Below are 22,158 nucleotides of genomic sequence, written 5' to 3' on the forward strand. Positions count from 1 at the left end.
GTTGCAAGTTAGCGAGCTATTGCTTGTACATCTCTCTCTCTCTCTCTCTCTCTCTCTCTCTCTCTCTCTCTCTCTCAAATCTCCTTAGATCATCTCTAAAAAATAAAAAGTGAGTAAAAGTATGTAAATTATCGTCATTATCGATCAGTATTTGCTCAAATTTTATAAAAAGGTCGATCACGAAATAATTTAGGCATAACGTATTAATTAACATAAAAAAACCAAAGATATAAAACAGAAACACTTTTAAGTTTACCCCATAGCTTTAATACTTACGTGTACATAATTGGTTTCGTTATGTGAAACGACTTTTCAAGTTGGCGAGCAATATTTCAGTGACGGCAATGGACGCTATTAACACAGATAGGAGAAAATAAATAACAATCATACCAAAAATGATCATGTAAGTAAATTGTCGTCTAAGATAATGGTATTTCAAAAACATTCGTCAACTATTTTATTTTCTATTGTAAGCGAACACGATTGTAACTAGCGGAAGGGGGTACTGTCACCTATATATACCGTATATTATCGTATAGTATATATATCTTAACAGTTTAACAGTCGAAAAGTAGTCGAGAGGACATTATGGTAGAAGAGGAATGACAACAAGTTTGTTTACAAAGTTAGATAGTGAAAATACTTTTTTGACTTTGACAAAAAATATTCCATCCAAACATTTGTTACGAAAAAGTGAAAAAATATGCACATTCTTCATTCACAAAAATACTTATCAACACTTGAATAAATTGACAGAACAGGAGTAAAGACACATGCATAAGATATGATTGTTTGCATTCAGGCCCAGTTAACCATGTTATAATAGGACAGGTAGGAGGTGGATTGAAAATACACTTCAAAGAGATAAAATAAACTGTTCAAACTATAACTAAAGTTTCAATCCAATGTTTTTGTGAAGTATTGAAAACCCCATCCTAACTATTCTAGAAAAGTAAATTTGAAAAATTTAAGTTCTTGTCGTGTTTATGTCCTTTCTATAGAAAACAGGCTATTAAAATAGGGTGTAATAAAATCTTGTCTAGCTTTTTAAAAGTTCCAGGAATGAATTTATCATTGAATGAAATTTAATATGAATTTGTAGGAACCTGTATTTACACAACATGTTTTTTTTCTGTCTGAAAAAAATCAGTTGGGAATAAAAAAAACTCAGAAAGTGTAAATAAAAGTGTGTGTATATATATATATATATATATATATATATATATATATATATATATATATATATATATATATATATATATATATATATATATATATATATATATATATGTATATATATATATATATGTGTGTGTGTGTGTGTTAATGATTTGATGGGGGAGGTTTTGTTCAATGCCAGCAGCGGTATTAAATTACTAGCACGGATATGTGCTTAAAACCCTGCCCCTTGTTTATCCTTGTGTTGTCAGAGCTAGAGCTGGTTAAAATCAGCCCGAAAGTTATTGCTTTCTTTACGAATATATTTCAAGAGAGTTCGTCAGAGTTCCCCCCTGCGTCATTGGAATGGTTTTTTCCAAACTGTTCTATATAGATGAAAATAATAAAATAAATAATACCGTTAATGCACCAATATGACGAACGAGAGAGAGAGAGAGAGAGAGAGAGAGAGAGAGAGAGAGAGAGAGAGAGAGAGAGAGAGAGAGAGAGAGAGAGAGAGAGAGAGAGAGAGAGAGAGACTTAATTGAAATTAAATAATTTCAAAATCAGGGTCCTTACATGTAACAAAAATAACAAGAATGAATTGAAACACTTAGAGAAACGAATATCCATATATATAAACAAACGTATGATTAATATGCATGCATGATGGTAATGCCCCCACCCCCTTCCTCTTGTTTTGTTTGGTATTTAAAATTGCTCACTAAGAAAATGCAACTGTGAGTGAGTAATGAACAAAAATCTATGATTAAATAAATAACACTAATGCCAGCATAAAAAAAACAATGATTTCGTGTGCATTTAGACATGTTTGTTTTGTGACATAATTGTATTTGAGCTCGACATGGCCACTTATATACTTAAGATTTGGTCAAAGTTGAATAGTGTTAATTACTCATTCCATAGATTGGCAATACCCCCACTTTTTTTGCAAAGTTAAACGTAACCATTAGGCACATAGCAGAAGAGAGGGTTCAGCCCCCCCCCCTCCCCCAACTTTTTTTTTTCGCCGGAAATATAATTGTTCTTAATTTACCTTGAAAGATAGAGAAGATGGAGTCATAGGTATACTGCCCCCCCCCCCCCAACACGGAATAGGAATATGATGATTTTGGAAAAGAAATATTTTGTTAGGTAAGATTTTTTTTATTGGTGTTATAGGTATACCCCCCCACCCCCCCCCCCCCACCCCACGGATTAGGATTTTCATGATTTTGGGAATTAGGTTCTTTTCTCAATATTTCTGAGGATTAGTCTAGCCCCCCCCCCCCCCCACTTTCAATTTGCTTCCGACGCCAGTGCTTCGTATAATAGAGACAGAGGACCAGTCTACATATTTATGTACATGTATTAGCAAAAACGAGTTCTAAAGCATTCAAGTGAATCAATTAACTTCCTGAAAGAAAGTGAATTTAAATTGACAAAAAAAAAAAAAAAAAAAAATTAATGAAGTTTCTTAATAACATACCCCCCATCCCTCGAAAACCTGGATCCACCAATAACATTTTTGTGATTCATAATGAAAACAGATTTGGACGAAACTATTTCAAACTCGGTATTCAAGGATTCACTACGGCGACCTCATTTCGAATATAAGTGTGTCGGCCGCTTCATGTTCAGTAAACATGTCAGGGGCGAAAATGAAGTGTTTGGATGTAGTCAGGACCAATCTACTGGTTATTTTGACTATGGTGGGGGTTGCTTTTGGATTTGTGGTCGGGTTTGTAGCAAGGGAGTACAATCCGTCAGCAAGTGCTTTGATGTGGATAGGTAAGTATATATTTTTAAGGCTTTGTTTTTTATTTGCATATAATTTCCCGGTTATAACTTCTGTATGTGTAAACATTCATTCATGGTGTGCATGCACTGTATAAGAAATCGATATGCAAACTTTTGATTTACACAGCGTACACTTCTGTTTTAAAAAAACTTTACGTAAGTAAGCGAATATATAACTTATTTTTGCCAATAGGAATGGCAGGAGAGTTGTACCTCAGAATGCTGAAGTCGATGATAGTACCTCTTATTGTTTCCTCAGTAATAACGGGTAAGTGGGTGATCTTTTAGGTAAGTTTCCTCAGCCCTTCCTAAGCTTATTAGAAAGCTATACATTGTATAGCTGCTGGTTTGCGCTATCCGTTGAAGATAAAGTTGGTTTTTTTTTTAAATACGTAGATAGATTAAAGCATTCATATATATATACTTTTCCAGCAATCATCATAAACTTAACAGCTGAAAAAAAAAATCCGATTTCAATCCGAGTAAAAGAAATTGGAGCAATGACCAACTAATGCATGTAAAAGAAATATTACTCCGCAACACAATTAAAAAACAAATAAAAAAATTTATAAAATAATGGTACAGGCCATTAATTTAAATGCACATCAGTCACACGTGTCAGAATATTACAGGAACAGCTTCCATGGACCCCAAATCAAATGGAAAAGTGAGCGCCGTGTGCTTCTTATACATCATGATCACCAACACGATGCCCACCATCATTGGGAGCATTCTTGTGGTGGCCATTAAACCAGGTATACACTGCAACTCGATTCCACCATAGCTGATACATTTTTCAGTGTCTTTGCATGTGCTTCGGTGCATCGTCTGTTCTGATCCTTAGTTGTTTACCTATATTTTGGTCCTTTATATAATAGTTTTACTCAAGTGTTGATTCAAATATATGTTCTTTTTTACTCATATCTTTTTTTCTGCATGACAATGTACATGTATGCATACCGTATTTTTGTGTATTCTATTTATATGTTCCAAATTATTTGGCTTGAGCGAATAAACCGAACTTCTATAACACTGCGTATCAATTACAGTCCAATAAATTCAAATGCCGTATAATCTGGGCGCAAGCGGAATTTGCTTATTCATATAAGATCTGAAAATATTTAATCGTATAAATGCTGAAAATTATATAAATATTAGTAATGAGGAATCATTCCTTGAATATTATGAGGTGATAATTCGGGTCGGGCGTGATCAAATCTATCATAAAGCCCGAACACGCCCGACCGAAATAATCACCCCATAATACTCAAAAGAAAGATTCCTTATTCATTAAATAAATCAGTATTTTCAAGTACCATTGTTTTTCTTTTTCAGGTCAAGGCGTGGCAAATTCAAAGAGTCAGTTCAATCTAACGACTAACTTGGAGACGCAGGATATTTTTGCAGACCTGTTGAGGTATGCATCACACAGGCGTATCTTTGTTTATTTTCCAGTTCAAAAACGATTTTGGTCAAATTTTATATTTTTATTGTTTACAGTGCTTTCGAAATGCATTTACAACGATCAACCAAAATTTGAGAGTCAGACGTAGATACAGAGCTCACAATTCTTTGTCATGTAAACAGGGCTCGTGCCCTGTTTTTGTTTACATTCAATTGGTTCAATATACCAGTAAAACTCAAGCTTTTTCATGCTGATTTGACCATTTTCTAATTCGTTTTAAGCACAGTTCCGAACGTTCATCACATTTATTTATTTGGTGGACAGGCTCACCCAATAAATCTTTACAAGCTAAAAATTGGGGGGGGGGGGGTGTATCACTTGTGAGCTTGCTCAAAGTAAATGTACATCTTATTTCATCAATAAAGACATTTACAAGTCGAAATTATCGATAGAAATGTATCAACATTCGTTAAAAAATATTTTTACTCTCTAATTTTGATATATTTTTGCACCTACAGAAACCTGGTACCTGAGAATTTAGTGTCAGCAACTTTTGAGCAAGTAAGTTGATTAATAAAACAGATCTGTCACCTCTATTATATTGACTGTTGTTCTTGTGACAAACTAGCTTATACAAGTAGTTTCTTCGTCTTTTCTAGGCACAAACCAAGTACGATTACGAGAAAATTGCAAAAAATATTTCTGGCAATATTACAGAGACTACTGTCAAATCTAAATCAGTAGGATCCGCTCCTAGCTCCAACATACTTGGTGAGACCTTTTATGGTATTCAATGTATAATGAAGGGATATTGAACAATTTTGAATCATTTTAAACTAGTTAAATATGAATTGCTAGATAACTGTGAAATGAACCAAATTCACATGACAGACAAATATAAGGAGCCGGTCATTTTGCATCTTAAATTTGTTTAAAAAAAAAAGAAGATCTTAATTTCATCAAAGTATCTGCGTTAAACGATTCATTTTATTTCATATTTTAATAAAGAGAAAGTTTATGCATGTATGAACCAAGAGAGTTTTACAAATCTTAAGTTACCTTTATACAATATCTCAATCAAACAGACGTTGCCCATACACTCAATGCAAAATTCAAGGTGTAGTTAGTTGGACCATAATTTTATCAAAATTTTGAAAATTTCTTAGGTGGAGTATTTTTATTTGATAACACCTTCAAAATGATATCATGATTAAGAATATCTGACCATTCATTTATTAGGTACAAAATGTGGTCGTTGAAGGAACCACGATTATGTTTGTGTGTGTTGGGGGGGGGGGGGGGGGTTAAACGTTAATCTCCTCACTCAAGGGCCTATATTAAATTATGATTTTAACCTTTTATGATAATTTCAGTATGTTGTCTATGTCAGTGAATTTCGATGAACTTCAGCATGCTAGCCTCGATCAATTTTTCTTAAAGAGACTCTTGACTAGTTAGCTTTCAAAAATGATTTAAGGATTCATCAAAATTTGAAAGTCAAATATTGAGTTACAAGCAAGATACAGAGTTCGAAATTCTTTGTTCTGTAAACAAAGCACGAGTCTTGTTATTGTTTCCATACGTGTGGAAATGGTATGAGTTTCAATCTAATGTTGCTTTTTTTGTTGATAATATACTTTATGAACACATTGAATCAGCTTATCTTGTTTGGCGCGAGTCATTTTGTCACAGAAATGGTAATTTCTGTACTTTCCATTATTTGTAAACAAATATAAGACTCGAGCTTTGTTTACATAACAATGATTTACTACGTCTGTATCTTGCTTGTAACTTGAGCTCTAACACGAAATTCTTATAAATCATTAAAGAAGCACAAGTGAACAATTTTAAACAAAAAGAAAAATGAAATTTGATCCCAAATTGTGTCAAGGACCCTTAAAAATTATATTAGTTTTCATTAAACTTTTCATGATACGATATTTACCTTTATAATATACATGTACACGGGTATAGCCTCCTAATTTCCAGGTCTTGTGATCGTGAGTGCTGTCTTTGGCCTCGCCACCAGCTTCATGAAAGAAGTTGGTCAGCCATTCAAACACTTCTTCAGCTCTGCTACCGAGATTATTCTCAGAATCCTCCGTTGGTTGATCTGGTCGGTATATATATACACACCATACAGATGATACTATCTTTAAAGATATAGGAAAATATTCAAGCTTATAATCTAATATTTGGATTTTTCTCCTAGTACTTTTAAATAATTTTTGGCCAAAAATATCATATATCAACAATTTGAGGATTTCATCAGTGATTTCTTCCAGCTTCTTAAAAGAGCTTTCCGAGTATATATCAGAAAGGACAAGAATTTCAATAAAATATATTATCTATTAGATACCTTACAATAACATCTTCTTATTATTTTGTTACTAGAATATGGGATGAAATTTTGTTATCCCTGTGTGTACATGTACAGGTCAACGCCCGTCGGTTCGCTGAGTTTGATTGCCAAGACCATCGCCGGATCTCAGAACCTGGAAGATGACATGCGGAAGCTAGGCGTGTACTTCGGGACTGTGATGACGGGGCTACTGGTGTGTGGGTTCCTGATCCAACCAATCACCTACTTTCTCATCAGTCGCAAAAACCCATTTAAATTTTGGTTTTCTATCCTCCAACCCACCATGATAGTTTTCGCGACATCCAGCACGTACGTTTAATATATAAAGCACATGAATGTTTATTGATTCAAAGCATAGATTAGAATAAAAGGTCAAATAATAGCATTTTGCATGTGTCTGTCCGTGCTTGTACATAGTTTCTCTCAAATTTCAATCAACTAGGAACATAGTGAATTCGCTTGATGGGTTACAAATACTGTTGAACCATCATTGTTCTTGGGGGGGGGGGCAATGTTCGTGGCTTTCGTGGGTAACCCTTGCCCATGACTTTACATCCCAACGAACGTATAAATACAAAGCAGTTGTTTAATATTTTTCAAAAATTCTACCAAAGAAAATATGTCCACAGGAACCAGGAAATTTTGGCAACCTACGAACATTGACATCCCCTCTCGAAAATGATTCCACAGTACCCCACAACATGACAACGATTGTTTAGTATTTTATATTTACCCAATAAACAAAATTTACATTATGAGCGCATGCCGAAACTAATAATAAAAACCTCAAACCATACACATGATTCTTTAAACCTAGCGCCATCGCCATCCCTGAGTCCTTTGAGTGTCTGGAGGGGAAGAACGGCCTGGACCGGAGAGTGACGCGGTTTGTGGTGCCCCTGTCGGCCGCCCTGGGTCGCTGCGGTAGCTCCATGTACATCACCGTATCCTGTCTGTTTGTTGCACAACTCGTCAACGTAGAAATCGATTTTGCCAAGGTTGTCATCGTCTGGTAAGTATATACTACACATGTGATTTTCTTACCCCTAGAGCAAATCGTGTTCCTCCGCTAACGATAACCCTAGTATGACTTGGTATTAGTACTTGAACCAGGCACCTAGTATCAAAGTAAAGAGGCCATCCTCATACTGCAAATTGGTTTTTACATTCATTTTTCTTTAGATATAAATAAGGAAAAAAAAGAAGAAAAAAATTACAAAAAGTGAATATGTCAGCCTCTTCTTGTTGCTTGTTGCATGAGAACTAAATAATAGACTTGGATGATATAGACAATGTCCCTGCTCTTTGCCAGCATCCTGACGTCATTCTCCACGCTAGCCGTGCCCTCGGTCACTGGAGCTAGCCTGATTACTGTCGTCATTCTGCTGACCGCTCTCAACATCCCAGCGGAGGCCGCCTCTCTACTCTTCGCTCTGGAATGGTTCTTGTAAATATCTTCGAGTCAAAATGTTTATTAAGATTTGTGTTATTTTCAAACCTGAACAAATTCTCACGTAGAAATGTACTGGTATATACTTGTGTATACAGTCCACCTCGAATGTCAATACCGGATATTACAAATTATTGCTTGTAGCGAAATATTATAAAGATTCGGCTCTAGCTCACGTGTTTAAATTATGATTTCAACAACATCGTTACAACCAAGGCCTGTTTAACACAGTCCTCGTGAAAATTTGTTTTAGAATATGATCTGATGTTTCTATCTATATTTCATAAATCAAATCAAATTGAAATAGCCAATGAAATAGATTGATGTTTGGCACAAACCATTCAAAGTTCACCGTCTTATCAAAATGGCTCTGTATTTATAACCTTCATTACTCTTACGACCTGGTCGTTGTATATTTCACAGAGATAGATTCCGATCCGTGGTCAATTACTACATACAAACATTGGGCGTCGTGGTCACGTATGAAAAGTGCAAGGCCACACTACCCTCTTTAGAGGAGCTGGAGACGGCTGACGGCGAGGAGGTCAAGGACATCCCCAGCTTTGAACAAGAGGTGGAAGTGCCTTGTACTGTAGTCGGGATTAATAGTGAGGAAAAGTCTGAACCTGAGCAATCACATCTATAGTGACTTCCTGTGAATCTGCCATAGCTGGACCAGTGCATGACAGAATTCTGTACACGTGTAATCCCACTGTAGTTTAAGTGTATATAAAAGATGTATGAATGTCGCATATCATAGTCATTTTTAAATAAAATCGCAAAGCACAATATATCCTTTCATATTTACATCCTGTATTTTTTTTTCCGAGATGTGTATCGTGATATTATACGTAGAAACTCGTTTCTATGACTTCATAATTCGATTCTTCCATTTTTTAGCATAAATGCACTATATGTTATTCAATTCTACTTTTTTAAAAACGATTTTATGCATTCCATAATTTATTTTTACACAATTATGATACATAAATGCGTGTCTTTATTTTTGGCAAAGAATTATGTCTCTTCATACATTTTTTCCAACACTGATTGTTGCAAGCCTGCATCATTGTCATTTGTTTGGTTTGCCATAGTACACCGATCCTCTAATGGGCGTAATACTAGACGAGGTGGGGTGGAGAACGACCCGGCCTGTGGGTGAAATGGTGGGCCTGTTCCGGCTCAGACTGGGAGACGTCTTGTTGTCCTGTTTGGTCGTGTCAATGACCAGGGGGTTGTTGTAATAGCCCATCTTGACCACGCCGTTGTGGGCCAACAAGTATCGGGGTGACTTCCGGGATCGGTCCTGTGCCTGCTGGTAAAGGAATAATTCAGGAATTAGTAAATCTAGGCTGTCAGAAATATAGAATTTTATGTACCAATCTACAATTCCTTCATTTTATGTATTACCTATTTATTTATATTCATAAAAAATTGTATATACATATAACTATGTAGTACAGATGCATGTTAACGGAACGCCAAATAGTCATGATGTCAATTCTAAATGCTAGGTTCCTTACGCGTAGTTATTAATACAGTGTGAAGATGGAGAAGTACAATGTAGGTGACGGTGTCCTGTTTAATTTAATACACACTGCTTTGAAGTTTCTCCTTTTTAAGTAATTAATGTGCTGCTTCATAATAATGCACGAGGGAAACACAGCATAAGTTATAAAAGACAAAATAAGGCAGCTGTGGAGATAATACAATAAATGCAATTTATTTCGATGACAAGTTTTAATTACAGGCATCTGAGGTTAAAAATATTTCTTTTTATAGTAAGATAATTTCCTCTAGTATATTAACAGCAGAAGCTAAGGTTGTTGTAATTATAGTACAGGAGATTATCTAACTATAAAAAATAATTTTAACGTCAGTTGCTGCGGTTTTTAAAGACTGTAGTATAGTCATCATTGATCTTCGTAAAAAAAAAATTAATGCATAAAATGAAGCCGTAATGATAGAAATGTACCTCGATCTGTGTTGGGGTCTTGATACTGTTGATTGTCAGTCCATTGGAACTAGACATGGTGACAGCGTGCCCCTCCTGCTGGGGGTGGGAGCACTCCTTGTCCTGGGGGACGTCCAGCCATCTGTAGGCCGGCTGTCTCCCCGGATTGGCGTGCCCCCGTACCTCACAGTTACACGAGCTGGGTGAGGACGGCTTGGAGGGTGGGTTCAGATTACGATACGTGTATTCATTTCTAATTTCAAAAATATGGACAACAAAATAAAGTCTTGTAAAGAAAAAAAAACTAGTATACTGTACTTGTTGTTAAGAGAAGACGCGTTAGAGTATCCTATCATTTAAGAAGCGTGTACATATAATTTGTAATCTATGTCAGGGGAACCCTGTCTCTTTTTATATTACACGCCCATTTGCACAAGTAATACTCGTAAAATTCATCAGAGTGAAAAATATGTAAAGTTCCACCATTGTCAACCTTTATTTACCAGCAAAGAAGGAGAAAAAGTAAACGACATGTAACAAAAAAGGGGCAGTCAAATTTTTAAACGAACATGCTTCTTCACTTTCAATTTAGGACAGTGTAAAAAAAAATATCAAGTTGATAAAAAGATCAAATAATTTTGAAATATAAGGTAATGTCTCTCTTCTCCTTCATTTTTTGGGGTAAAAGAAATTTGTGTTTTTATTTCTTGTGGATTTATTTTTTCTTTCTGGCTGTTTGTCAAGATGTTGGCTAGGTTTGCCCCCCCCCCCCCCTCCCTTTTATAACAAACGATGATAAGAACGAACTCGGCACTTCCATTAAACAATGAAAGTCTAAAGTACTATACCTGTATTGTTCAATGTAATTGCTGGTGTACTCGAAGTGCTTGAACTTGTACGCAATAGGCCTCGGATTGGTGGTGAAGTACCCCGGGGTACAGTAGTTGTGTCCACTGATGGAGCTAGATGAGGAGGAGTGGGCGTCGTCCCGTCTACACAGACTGTCTACCGAGTCCTGGCGACAGAACTGGCTCCCCAAGGGTCCCGGGGAGCTGACGGAGATCTTGGACACCTTCACTTTTTCTCGCCTGGTCGGGTTGATACTGGCCGAGAGACTCCTACCCCGCTGAAGGTCCCGCATACTGTCCAGTCTGTGTTTCCTGAAGCTGAAAGACTGTGCGGAGTGTGCTCTGATACAAACCTCCCATCCATTCAGCCCCTGTCATATAAGAATAGAAAAAAATCCGAATAATTATACCACACGTAACAATAAATTATAGAATAAAAAAAAATCACATTAGGTGTTCAATAACTAAATGCAATCTTTAAGTATATCGATTATGTATGTATTTCTTTGTACTCAATTCTTGAAGACCGCTGAAAGAAAATTTACCAAAATTTAGGAAAATTATGAGTCTGTAAAAGTGTTTTACTGTACCTTTACAAATAGAGGGTTCAAATATGTTGTAATGTGTGAAAAGTTTTACATCAATGGGGTTTCGGTATCATGCACATGTACATGTACTAGCATTAGCCATGTCTTCTATAATGTTCTTGTGTATTAACGTAATTCCTCTGTCCAGCATTAAATCAAAAAGATTTGTTTACAATTTTACTTTTTTTCAATGTAGTACTTTATAAATTTCTATGGTGCAAATAATCATTAAAAATTAATAAAAACTATGTGCAGATTTAATTGATCATCTAATCGAAAAAACTGGTTATAGATCATCTACTAAGAAAAAATATATAAATGTATTATATGATCATATATATAAATATTAAAATACAAATACCCCGTTCCCCGCGCCCTAATCTAAATACGTGTGTTCTTGACAATGTTAATATGTTTTGTAGGCACGGCTATCTCGTTGTCTTTCACTGGCTACGCTATATCTGTTTATTATAGAAAAACAAACGAACAAAAAATGATCATTATTGAGGAAGGGTGGGAGCATGCCATTAAGGTTTACATTTCATTTCTGACGACAGACACATCGTTTGAAAGACATAACGGTGCTAAGGTTTCTTTTAAATATGATACTTCCATCCCTTTTAAAAAAAAAATCCAAATTGGATCTTTTCTGTACAGTGAGTATTCATATGAAAATCAATGGTCGTTATTAATGTCTGATATTATGATGTACAATATGGCATTGTATTTCTATAAACGCACTCATTATATCTTGATATCAAAATGGACAATGATATTTACTACATGACACTAACCCGTCGGTCGTTGGAGATGTAATTACTCTGTAGAACTTTTAACGCAGAATCTGAATAAGTTCCTGCGATATTGGACATGCTCGTTGAGGGGTATTTCATTTCGCTCACGTCGTAACCTGGTTTTCTCCTCTCTGTGGAGTCATTAGTATAAATCTGAAAATCAGCCTCCTGGTTCCTTAAACTGTCTGTTGCGTTGATTTCGAATAATGTCTTATACGTGCAAGACAAATAGTCTGGGTTGATCTTGTATACGACTTGACGGAATTCTTCGCTAAATTTGATTCTTTGACTCGAAGTTTCAACAGCTGCCATCCTAGCCAGGTCTGGTGATAAACAGTGATTGCTGTATTCGAAAATGGAAATCCTAGGCAAACAAAATGTTGCAAACGATCACTGAAAATATATGAGGTTTTTTAAGTGATGACATTACTTTTGAATAATGTTATTTCGCTTTATTAATTTCATCAATAATAAAAAGCATTACACCTGATTACAGTGATAAGAATTCCATGTATATTCAAATGAAAAATAAGCATGTAGAAACAACACGTCATCAACAGTGTACAGATACGGGGATCTAGAGGAGTCCGGAGCCCATGGAAAATTTAAACTTATGAAATCAAATTGATATAGCCTTGGGCCTGCACCCCACCCCGACGACCAAATTATCCCTCGGACCCCCACCCTTAAAGGAAAAATTCTGGATCCGCGCGTGTTACAGCACCCATTTCAAAGCATAGTTTAGCGTATGTACCTGCAAGAATTTTTGAAGTGGTGTTTATATACTTTTTATATACTTTTTACTACAGTACCCCCACAAGAATGAGCACCACAAGCTTGTAATCGATTGGAAACAGCAGACATCGACATTCGAAATGACCCGCGCTGAAGAGATTTATTTTTGATATGTCGTAAAATGAATATTTTTCGCATATTCATGAATACAATATATTGACTATATATATATCCAATCGAGTTACCATAAATCATAACTTAAATAAAACTTTGACATTTACTTTATCTCCCATCAATATCTACGCTTTTTTACATTGACAGAAGACCAACTTCCGTTTATGTGTATTTGACCTCATGAATAATTCATAAGGGCTGGAAGGAGGCTTAGGCTGTACAGGAAGGGTTGCACCATGTCGGATAGAGAGAGTGGGGACGAACAGCAGGGTCAGGGTATTTATTTCCACCATTGCTCCTCATTTTGATGCATGTGTTAGTTATGTTTTAATTGCTATTACCATATTTCTCTCATGATCTTTGAGAAAATGCATACACGGCCGTTTTCACGTAAAAGTGCATTTCCCTGTCATCTTTCATTCTATAATAGAAAAGAGGTGCCATATTTGGTGTATATTTCCTTTTTTTTTAGCGTATTTCATTATCTCTTCTTGCAGTATTATATATATATTGTTCAGTTCATAATTTGCTGAATCAGAAAGTTCGTCAGTTGTACGGGAAAAAATCCAACATGGCGTATCTTTCAAATTTGTTATGACATTATAAAACGAGAACAAGTGGTTTCTGATGCGTATTATGCATTTTCATAGTACCATAAACGTTGACTATGATTTTTTCATTTAATTGCAAAATGTTTTAAACAATATAGTCAAGTTGGTGACAGCGAATGGTGACCTCAGTGACAGAAGGAAGTGAACGTCTGCTGGTAATTTTCAAACCTACATCAGGATCAGCTGTCAGTCAGCATAAACACCCACGCAATGTAGAGCTACGAGATGCAAAATTAATAAATTAATTCTATAGTGTTGATGATAATTAAGATAGCATTTTTCAATGCATAATTTAATGTTATATTGTAATTTTTAATTGCAAACCAGAAAATACTCCTATCCTCTCATGCACACATGTACACAGATGGTATTTAAATTTTATGCAATTCATTCAATAGTTTATATGTCATTTATGTTATATTTGTCATACTTCATACTATAACTAGTACTTATAAAGCATTGCATATATATATTTTTTAAGGTATGATAAAACATGCTCTTTGCATTGATTTTTTTTGGGGGGGGGGGGGTTTAAAGGGTGGAGCTAAGAGGAAATTATATTGCATTATGGATTATAACTACAGTTCATTTTTAATAAAGGTTTTGGGCCAAAAATTCAACAAGGATTTCTTTTGTTTACTTAGTTTGGGAAAATGCATGCAAATGGAGTCCATCACCTTGTATAATATATTGTTTTACATGTAAACTTGAAATGAATTAATCACAAATTATGTTAGATACTGTAAATTGCAGTTCATTCCATTAACATGAAATGGAAGACCACTCCGAGTCTTACAATGCAAAATTATCCTGATGCGAGTGTTCAGTGCAGAGAGGATTCTTAAAAATATCACATATAACCAACACAGCTGTTGAAACTAGGCATGAGTATTGCCAGCTACCTCATGATACCATACGTATTAACGCGATACATCATGTATCACAATGTAGTTGTCAAGTATTAAATAAACTAATACATCTGTTTCTTACCTCTAAAAGTAATAAGATAACATAAAGCAAAAATGTGTCATCTATTTACAAAATTTATCAAGAAACTGTAAAGAAATAATATTCAATTGATTAAAACAAAACTTGCAAATTTTAATCCCCTAAATTGAAATTTTTTAATGTCTACGTATTATGTATACCATGTAATTATTCTAGAAAGTCATTGAAAATTAACTCATACTGTGTATCATGATGCACATGTGTTGATATGATACGTGTATCATTGGACTTCACAATCAATTTTATCGATGTATCGCCTTATCATTACAACTCTAGTCTTAACAGGAAAATTAAAACTACATATTGTTATGAAATATGCTTGACTGAATGTGGGTTAGTATAAGTAACATGGATAGCTATGTTTACCTTTGTTTTTCATTATAGGATCTGGTGAACAGGAGCTGGCAACAAGGACTCTTCAGATACAGTCCAAGAGATTTTATCTCGATGTCAAACAGAACAGACGTGGACGCTTCATTAAAATAGCTGAGGTTTGTGCTTCAAAAATAAACTCTAAAAGTGGAATAGCATTACATTGAATATGTTGTTGTTTTAATCAATTTGTTGTTTAATGTTGTGATGTTGGGTTTTTTTACGATGGATTCCCTTTATAGGTTGGGGCTGGAGGAAAGAAGAGCCGCCTTCTCCTTGCGATGTCTACTGCAGCAGAATTCAGAGACTATTTGACAGAATTCAGTGAACATTACGCATCTCTTGGTAACTAAGAAACATTAGCAGGGTTGTAATTTGCTGTATGAAGTAATAAAGACAAATGGATCACATAAGAATCATCACCGTATAGATGTGACTTAATCTAGGGCGCATTTAGATTTCAATGAAGAAAATTTAATTTCTTTTATGAACGTAAATTGTTGAGCATTCAACGTATATACTTGACAATTTAAAATAGCATTAGTAATGGATTACTTTGAAAATGTGGCAACAGGAGTAAAACAGTTTTAAGTTTTATTTACAACATTTTAAGTAATTATGTTTACTATTTTGAGCAGGCCCTCCAAACCCAGATAACTTGCCCGAGGATGGAAAATTAAAGAGTGAGCAGATGGTAAAAGAAAACCGACGTTACTATCTAGATCTTAAAGAAAACCAGCGGGGGCGGTTTCTGAGGGTAAGTACGGTACGTATCACCCTCATTTCTCATTTTCATGCTTCACTTATTTATAATTTTTTCTTTTAATAAAAGAACGTAATGTTAAACTAATATTTTATTATTATAATGCGTGCAAAGATTGCTTAACATAAACAACATGAGGAATCAGAATATATCTAACCAAAATTAAGGTATTTAATGATATTTGCTCTCTTTTTCTTTTTTCTTTGTTTTACTTAGACTTAGGGGGATAACTGAAAAATTTGAAAGATAGTTTAATAGTATTTTGCTTGAACTAGAAATGTAAAAAATCCAGCATAGTTCTCATCTACCGCTAACTGCAGAATTATTGTTCTACTAGAACATTTTGTTTGACTGACCATTGAGCTCCAGTTCGGTACTTGTGAATTATTGTGCATATACCGATATATTTTTAAAATTACAAGTCTAATTTTAATTAGATTGGTGCAAGTTTAGAGTATTTTTCCTTTATTTTGAATACATGACATGAAAATATTTGGTTCTTCAAACTTATTCAGACATTTTACTTTTGGAGTATCCCTTTAATTGGCCAAGAAATTCTCAAAATTGCACAAAACCCAGAATGTGACGCCTGATAATTTTTTTCAAATGTTTGACAATTACCACATTTTATCTGTAAACAAAAGTACCCTGCTTCACCTTTTGAGGCTGATGAGGGTGTTGAAAAGAATTTTTGAGGCAAGTAAGAAGAAACATCTGTAATACAAATTTAGGGGTATCGGCTATTTCCATGGAATGTGTTAAGAATTGAAATAAGTCAATAAATTTCCCTTATTTTTTCTTTGTTCACCAAATGAATTTATTTATCATGAATGGAGGTCTGTTGCCTAAGCTTGTCTCATACTTTTTATAGAGCTTCAGTTCTGCAGCCAATCTATTGCTTAAAGTTTCTGCTTTTTCATACACATATGTTCATGGTCATTTTCATGATGTAAAACAGGAGTTTTGATAAGTACCGTACTTGTCTATGGATAAAAATCCAATATGGGTGTTGATATTTATTTTAAATGTACAACTTGAATTCAATATATAAATCCAAAAAGTGTATTCTGAAACATGAACTATACCTCTGTCTCAGTATTTTCCAAGAATGACTGTTATGACAAAATTTTGCCCTGTTTGTTTGGTACCATAGGAAATGATAAAGTAATTACCTGGTACATGTACTCCTTTAAATGTGTTTGTATTCTTTGCCTTACTGGTTTATAATTCTTTCAAATAGAACTTTACAGTTATGATCAATTGGAATTGATTTTTTGAAAGCAATTTTGAATGAAATAATAGAAATTTCATTCTATAGAGAGTTAGCTTTAAAAATAATTATTATTTCATAAGGAAATTTTGCTCCATGTTTACATGTACATGCTGGTATTTATTGTAAAAAATGCCATTTAAAATCAAATCTTCCACTAGCTCGTCTATTTTGATGGTAGCGTGGACAATCAAAATAAGAGACTTTTGCGAAGGTTTGATTTTAATCAGACTGGACATAATCTATACAAAAATACATACAGTGTATACATATACATGAATTAGATTTCAGTAGATATGTCAGTACAGTTTGCACATGGAAGATATTATATATACACAACAAGGTACAGCGAAATGAAAGATGGGGTGAAGGCAGTGTGTTTTCTTGCTGCAGGTTGCCCAGACCAGACCAAGGGGAGGACCGCGCTCTCAGATTGCCATTCCTGCTCAGGGAATGATTGAGTTTCGAGATGCTCTCACAGATCTTCTGGATGAGTTTGGAACAGATGACCATGGTGAGTCAAATGCAGGCAAATGTAACTAGATGTACTGTTGAAGTAAGTTGTGCCCTTGATATACATCTATATGTAACGGTCAAACCTTTCAACGATGAAGTGAACCTAAAATTATAAATGCAAGCCAGGCAGGTCTACCAATGATTGTATTGGAAATTATTTTGACCCAAGCCATTTGTAATTATTAGTATCTTTTGACACATTTATTAACCAATACATTGCCTAGTAAATGTAAATTCTTTTTGAACATAATATACATCTAATAGAATAATTTTTATACCATTATTGATAAAATGGAAGACCAAGATTTGTCAATGTCTTGAGGTCCACTGTCCTTCAAGGACATAAAACCTAGTATATGGAGCCTCACCTTACATATCCTCTTCATGCCAATATCTTGAGTGCTCTGGTGAAATTTTCTTTGGCCTAAGCCCAGTGGAATAATGGGGAGGAAAACTTCTTCCTTATGACTGATATAATATGTATTTATGAAAGGTAATATAAATACCTGGTAGTTTAATATTTTATATAATTGAGGTTTCTGTAACTACATCTCTTTAATTTTCTTCAGAGGGACAGAATGAATTACCAGAAAGCAAATACTTAAGAGTTGAAAACAAAGTATTTTATTTTGATGTTGGATCAAATAGACGTGGTGTGTACCTCAGAATTTCTGAAGTAAGTATTTCTTATTTACATTAGTTAACTGCCACCACTGGCACTTTGAACAATTAAGTAAATTTTCAACAGGTTAGTGGTTTTATAGCGCTTGATAATTTTTAGACTAGTCGCTACACTGACATAATGACATTTGTTTCTGTATGAGGATTTTCACAAGCTTTTGATTTATTTTTTTAAAAAGAACACAATAAGTAGAAATTAATCAGTCAGGGATGTGACTGAAATCCATCATATTGAAAAATGACTGATTATTGTTATTTCTACTTACTACATAATGTACACATCTTTTTATTTTTGTAAATATGACTTGTTTTCATCATATTTCCATTCCTAAGTTCATTCTTCCAGCCCATTTACCTTGTAGTAGACTATCCTGCCATGGTCCCATGTGTAGAGAAACACCTTGACTCACAATTGAAACCAAAATAAATAAGTGCGGTAAAATAAATGAGACAATTATGTGCACCCAGACTAACCAATTTATTTAAAAATTATGATTTCTATTCATAAAACTGAATTTTAGTAATAACTGAAATCCATCATATTTAGAATAATGATGAAAAACAGTCATAACTATATGGAGTTTGTTTTAAGATATAGAGTGACCTATAAAAAATGAATATGACTGTATTTCATCATTTTTTATCAAATTGGTAAGTTTGTAAGTTAGTAGAAATGACAATAATCAGTTATTTTTCAATATGATGGATTTCAGTCACACCCCTGACTGTTTATTAATTTGACTGGTGTTAATTGCTTATGTCCAAGTAGCGTAGTGGACAATGTACTCGCTTGTCACCGCTGTGACCTGAGTTCGATCCCCGTGATCGACAGTGACTGTATGTGATAGGGTATGGCGGTCACCCGCTTGGATATATGGGTTCTCTCCGGGTACTCCGGCTTCTTCCCACACCAATGACCCCCTCGTGCTCACATCTGTGCCAACGAGAGATATTAATATAAGTTGTAGAACGTGCTTATCAATTGTTGTAAAATAAATAAAGTTCAGTATTGCTTATGTCTTTATACAGCTTTGGCATGTTTTTATTATTATACTCAAGTTCCCAAAACATCATCCCAATTTTAAACTAGCTTATGATACCTTTCTTCTACCAGGTCCGGGCTAATTACAGGACTGCAGTTACCATTCCAGAGAGGTCCTGGGGCAGGTTTCGGGACATGCTATGTGAATTCTGTGACAGTTCATCAGCCAGTAAACCCAGTGCAGGGGCTGGAGGAGGGGGCGAAGAAAGTCAGTAGGCCACTAGGATCGGGAGAGGAAATGTGCTTTAAGCAGATCAGAGGAATGTACCATGAAAGTTACAAATCGTGAAAGTGACCAGTTTATTTATTTGTAAGGTGAACTATCACCAGAACTTTGTCTGACTGTGCATTGTGATTGAGGATACAGATCAGAAAAATAAGCAGCTTCTAGGTAAAGTTGGATACAGCATCCATCGACGAGGATTGATAAAAGGCAAGGCCAACCTAGTCTTTCACAAACTCTAACATATTGATATAAAGTTACTTCAACATGTGATTTTTGTATTATTTACATCATGATTGGTCCTAAGGACATATGACTAATTCAATCCATTGATCATGCAAGTTGTAAATTAATCTAAATGACAGACAAAGGAAAAGAAAATGGACAAAATATTCATTAAAGCACATTTCCTTTGTCACAATTACCTCCCTTGAGAGGCTGAGCGTTAAGGTACGCGTAGCAGATTTTTTTCTCATCGTAAAGAACAATGTTGGGTGTTTTTTGACAACTAGTGTTATAGTTGTGATTTGCGTAGTGTGGTGTATGGATATTTATGATAAAAGTTTAAGTATGTTCTTTGTTCTGCACAATTTGTGCACGTTATGTTGTATGGTTAATAAAAATGTGGTCATACAAACACACCCTCTGAAAATAATTAACATACTGATATGTAGAAGAAATTCGAATTATGTATTGGTGCACCAAAGATTGTATTGTTTTAGTTGATATTGTTTGCTCCTTGTTAGAGAAGGTTTATGTATATTTATCTTATTTCTGTCAGATTGTTGAAATCATATTTTTCCTGTTATTAGCTGAGCAGCACACTGGTCAGCTTTTAAATTATAATGTTAAGATTTTATCAATTTAATATCATCCAGGGGAGTTGTAAAAATTGTTATCAACAAGTGTTGTGTTCTTATACTTGAAAAATCTTTTTACAATCAGACTGGTCAAATATGCAACCCTGTCTATTGATTCACTTTCCTGTGTAAAGTTTAAACTTGCATAGACATGGCAATAACATGGGATAGCATCTTTCTGTACATTGTTTTCACACTTTCTCACATGGCTACAATCATTTACATGATCTATGGCATCTTTTTTCATATTATGAACTTATATGAAATGCAACAAACAGAAGAACACACTGGCTGTAAATTGATTTTTCAGTAGAGACTGCAAATAGAACTACTCAGGTACAACACTGAGAGTGGAAAGAGAAAGTGATTTTTCGTGGCCTTTTCAAATGTTAAATGTTGATACAAAATCATTCAGTGTTACAATTTTGAATTTTTGGATTACTACATGTGCATGATGTATTCCATTTTTTTACAGTACCTGTTTCAGTTTTTAAAGGGGGTTGTGGAATATATAGATGCTTAGTAGCAGAGCAGTAAAGTATGCTATATGAAAGGAACAAGGCATGCTTGTCTTTTCAGATTTCTGTCAGATAAAAGTTTTAATCTTGCAACATCATCCATATTTAAAGAAATGATATAGGAATGAATGTTAATCAGTTGTATAGAAAATAATGTAATCCAGTATTTAGGCAGTAAAGATTGGTCAACTTTGGTTTTTGGTGAGACAGAAATCTGAAAAGAAGACAAACATGTCACATGGTGTAATGACATAGAAGTCGTTGAGGATTAGAAACATCTGGAAGCTTAGGAATGCTGTAGTGGATGATGTATTACAGCAAGATGACTCTTCTCAGGTCTTTAGATAGATTTGTGATGAAGTTTTACCCAGAATAATTTCTCCAGCCTTCTGTTATCACATCAACACACACTATTGTAAATAACAGAGTTGTCTATAGTGCTATTTATTATTCTTGTGATTATTTTATTCTGGGTAAAATGCCGTGGCATTTTGATTGTTATTTGTACTGAAATACAAGTACAAACTTCACTCTTTACTAGATCTACAGTGGTAAATGGAAATATAAAACTCTAGATTAAAAGCCTTTTTCCCTAAGACTTTTATGAAATTTTAAAGCTACAGCTTGGTAATTGAAAATTGGGGTGTTTTTTTTTTTCAACCACAAGCTTGATTTATATATGAAAAGAAATAACTGTTAACTCATGCCCCCAACAGATTAATTTGAAAGATGTCATCCATTGATGTTTACTCTGTTGATATTTTTTTACTTGAACATCTGTACATCTATTAGAAATATTTATGTATTAAAATAGTACAATGTGACATCTTTGCTGTCTTGATTTAAAGACCTTGAGTGGTTTAAAAACTCTGTTCTCCAAAAAATTGAGTATATCACTGGATTTGGTAGAATGACACCTTTGGATGACATCAAAGCAAATTGTAAGCAACTACAAAGATATGGATGAAATTTGTACCATCTTCATTATCATCTTGTTGTAAAAGTATTAAACATTCAGCATGTTTTA

General features: G+C 34.5%; 3 protein-coding genes across 10 annotated transcripts; 2 read left to right on the top strand and 1 right to left on the bottom strand.

Annotated features, from left to right (window-relative positions):
• Positions 1-2,698: 2,698 nt before the first annotated feature.
• LOC105322220 (excitatory amino acid transporter 1) lies at positions 2,699-8,966 on the top strand. Its single transcript, XM_011420806.4, has 11 exons — positions 2,699-2,949; positions 3,152-3,226; positions 3,591-3,713; positions 4,294-4,375; positions 4,882-4,924; positions 5,023-5,134; positions 6,353-6,479; positions 6,801-7,034; positions 7,543-7,737; positions 8,038-8,172; positions 8,599-8,966. The coding sequence occupies exons 1-11, from the start codon at positions 2,805-2,807 to the stop codon at positions 8,819-8,821; spliced, it is 1,494 nt and encodes a 497-aa protein (XP_011419108.3). The 5' UTR covers positions 2,699-2,804; the 3' UTR covers positions 8,822-8,966.
• A 226-nt stretch (positions 8,967-9,192) lies between these two features.
• LOC105322219 (uncharacterized) lies at positions 9,193-13,261 on the bottom strand. 3 transcript variants are annotated; one of them, XM_034479622.2, is made up of 5 exons: positions 13,171-13,261; positions 12,359-12,722; positions 10,978-11,348; positions 10,151-10,382; positions 9,193-9,490 (listed from the first exon to the last, which is right to left on the bottom strand). In XM_034479622.2, the coding sequence occupies exons 2-5, from the start codon at positions 12,668-12,670 to the stop codon at positions 9,248-9,250; spliced, it is 1,158 nt and encodes a 385-aa protein (XP_034335513.2). In that variant the 5' UTR covers positions 12,671-12,722; positions 13,171-13,261; the 3' UTR covers positions 9,193-9,247. The 3 variants fall into 3 exon arrangements, with proteins under 3 accessions (XP_034335513.2, XP_019920392.3, XP_034335512.2); XM_020064833.3 differs by having other exon boundaries at positions 12,359-12,751; positions 13,156-13,254; XM_034479621.2 differs by having other exon boundaries at positions 13,156-13,248.
• A 139-nt stretch (positions 13,262-13,400) lies between these two features.
• Positions 13,401-22,158, top strand: LOC105322217 (transcriptional regulator protein Pur-beta-B). 6 transcript variants are annotated; one of them, XM_011420798.4, is made up of 7 exons: positions 13,401-13,543; positions 15,271-15,377; positions 15,501-15,603; positions 15,894-16,024; positions 17,685-17,805; positions 18,377-18,483; positions 19,603-22,158. In XM_011420798.4, the coding sequence occupies exons 1-7, from the start codon at positions 13,504-13,506 to the stop codon at positions 19,744-19,746; spliced, it is 753 nt and encodes a 250-aa protein (XP_011419100.1). In that variant the 5' UTR covers positions 13,401-13,503; the 3' UTR covers positions 19,747-22,158. The 6 variants fall into 6 exon arrangements, with proteins under 6 accessions (XP_011419100.1, XP_011419104.1, XP_011419101.1 ...); XM_011420802.4 differs by having other exon boundaries at positions 15,894-16,015; XM_011420799.4 differs by having other exon boundaries at positions 15,897-16,024.

This window comes from Magallana gigas, chromosome 5 (assembly GCF_963853765.1).
Source record: "Magallana gigas chromosome 5, xbMagGiga1.1, whole genome shotgun sequence".
Taxonomy (NCBI): domain Eukaryota; kingdom Metazoa; phylum Mollusca; class Bivalvia; order Ostreida; family Ostreidae; genus Magallana; species Magallana gigas.

What these genes read in the sequence shown, in the direction of transcription:
- LOC105322220 (XM_011420806.4), top strand. Translation starts at nt 2,805, where the DNA reads ATGTCAGGGGCGAAAATGAAGTGTTTGGATGTAGTCAGGACCAATCTA. An exon ending in AAGTGCTTTGATGTGGATAG is followed by an intron (nt 2,950 to 3,151) that starts GTAAGTATATAT and finishes TTTTGCCAATAG; the next exon opens with GAATGGCAGGAGAGTTGTAC. An exon ending in TTCGCTCTGGAATGGTTCTT is followed by an intron (nt 8,173 to 8,598) that starts GTAAATATCTTC and finishes TATATTTCACAG; the next exon opens with AGATAGATTCCGATCCGTGG.
- LOC105322219 (XM_034479622.2), bottom strand. Translation starts at nt 12,670, where the DNA reads ATGGCAGCTGTTGAAACTTCGAGTCAAAGAATCAAATTTAGCGAAGAA. An exon ending in ACATCTCCAACGACCGACGG is followed by an intron (nt 11,349 to 12,358) that starts GTTAGTGTCATG and finishes CTTATATGACAG; the next exon opens with GGGCTGAATGGATGGGAGGT. An exon ending in AATTACATTGAACAATACAG is followed by an intron (nt 10,383 to 10,977) that starts GTATAGTACTTT and finishes TTTTGAAATTAG; the next exon opens with AAATGAATACACGTATCGTA.
- LOC105322217 (XM_011420798.4), top strand. Translation starts at nt 13,504, where the DNA reads ATGTCGGATAGAGAGAGTGGGGACGAACAGCAGGGTCAGG. An exon ending in GGTTTCTGAGGGTAAGTACG is followed by an intron (nt 16,025 to 17,684) that starts GTACGTATCACC and finishes TTCTTGCTGCAG; the next exon opens with GTTGCCCAGACCAGACCAAG. An exon ending in GTTTGGAACAGATGACCATG is followed by an intron (nt 17,806 to 18,376) that starts GTGAGTCAAATG and finishes AATTTTCTTCAG; the next exon opens with AGGGACAGAATGAATTACCA.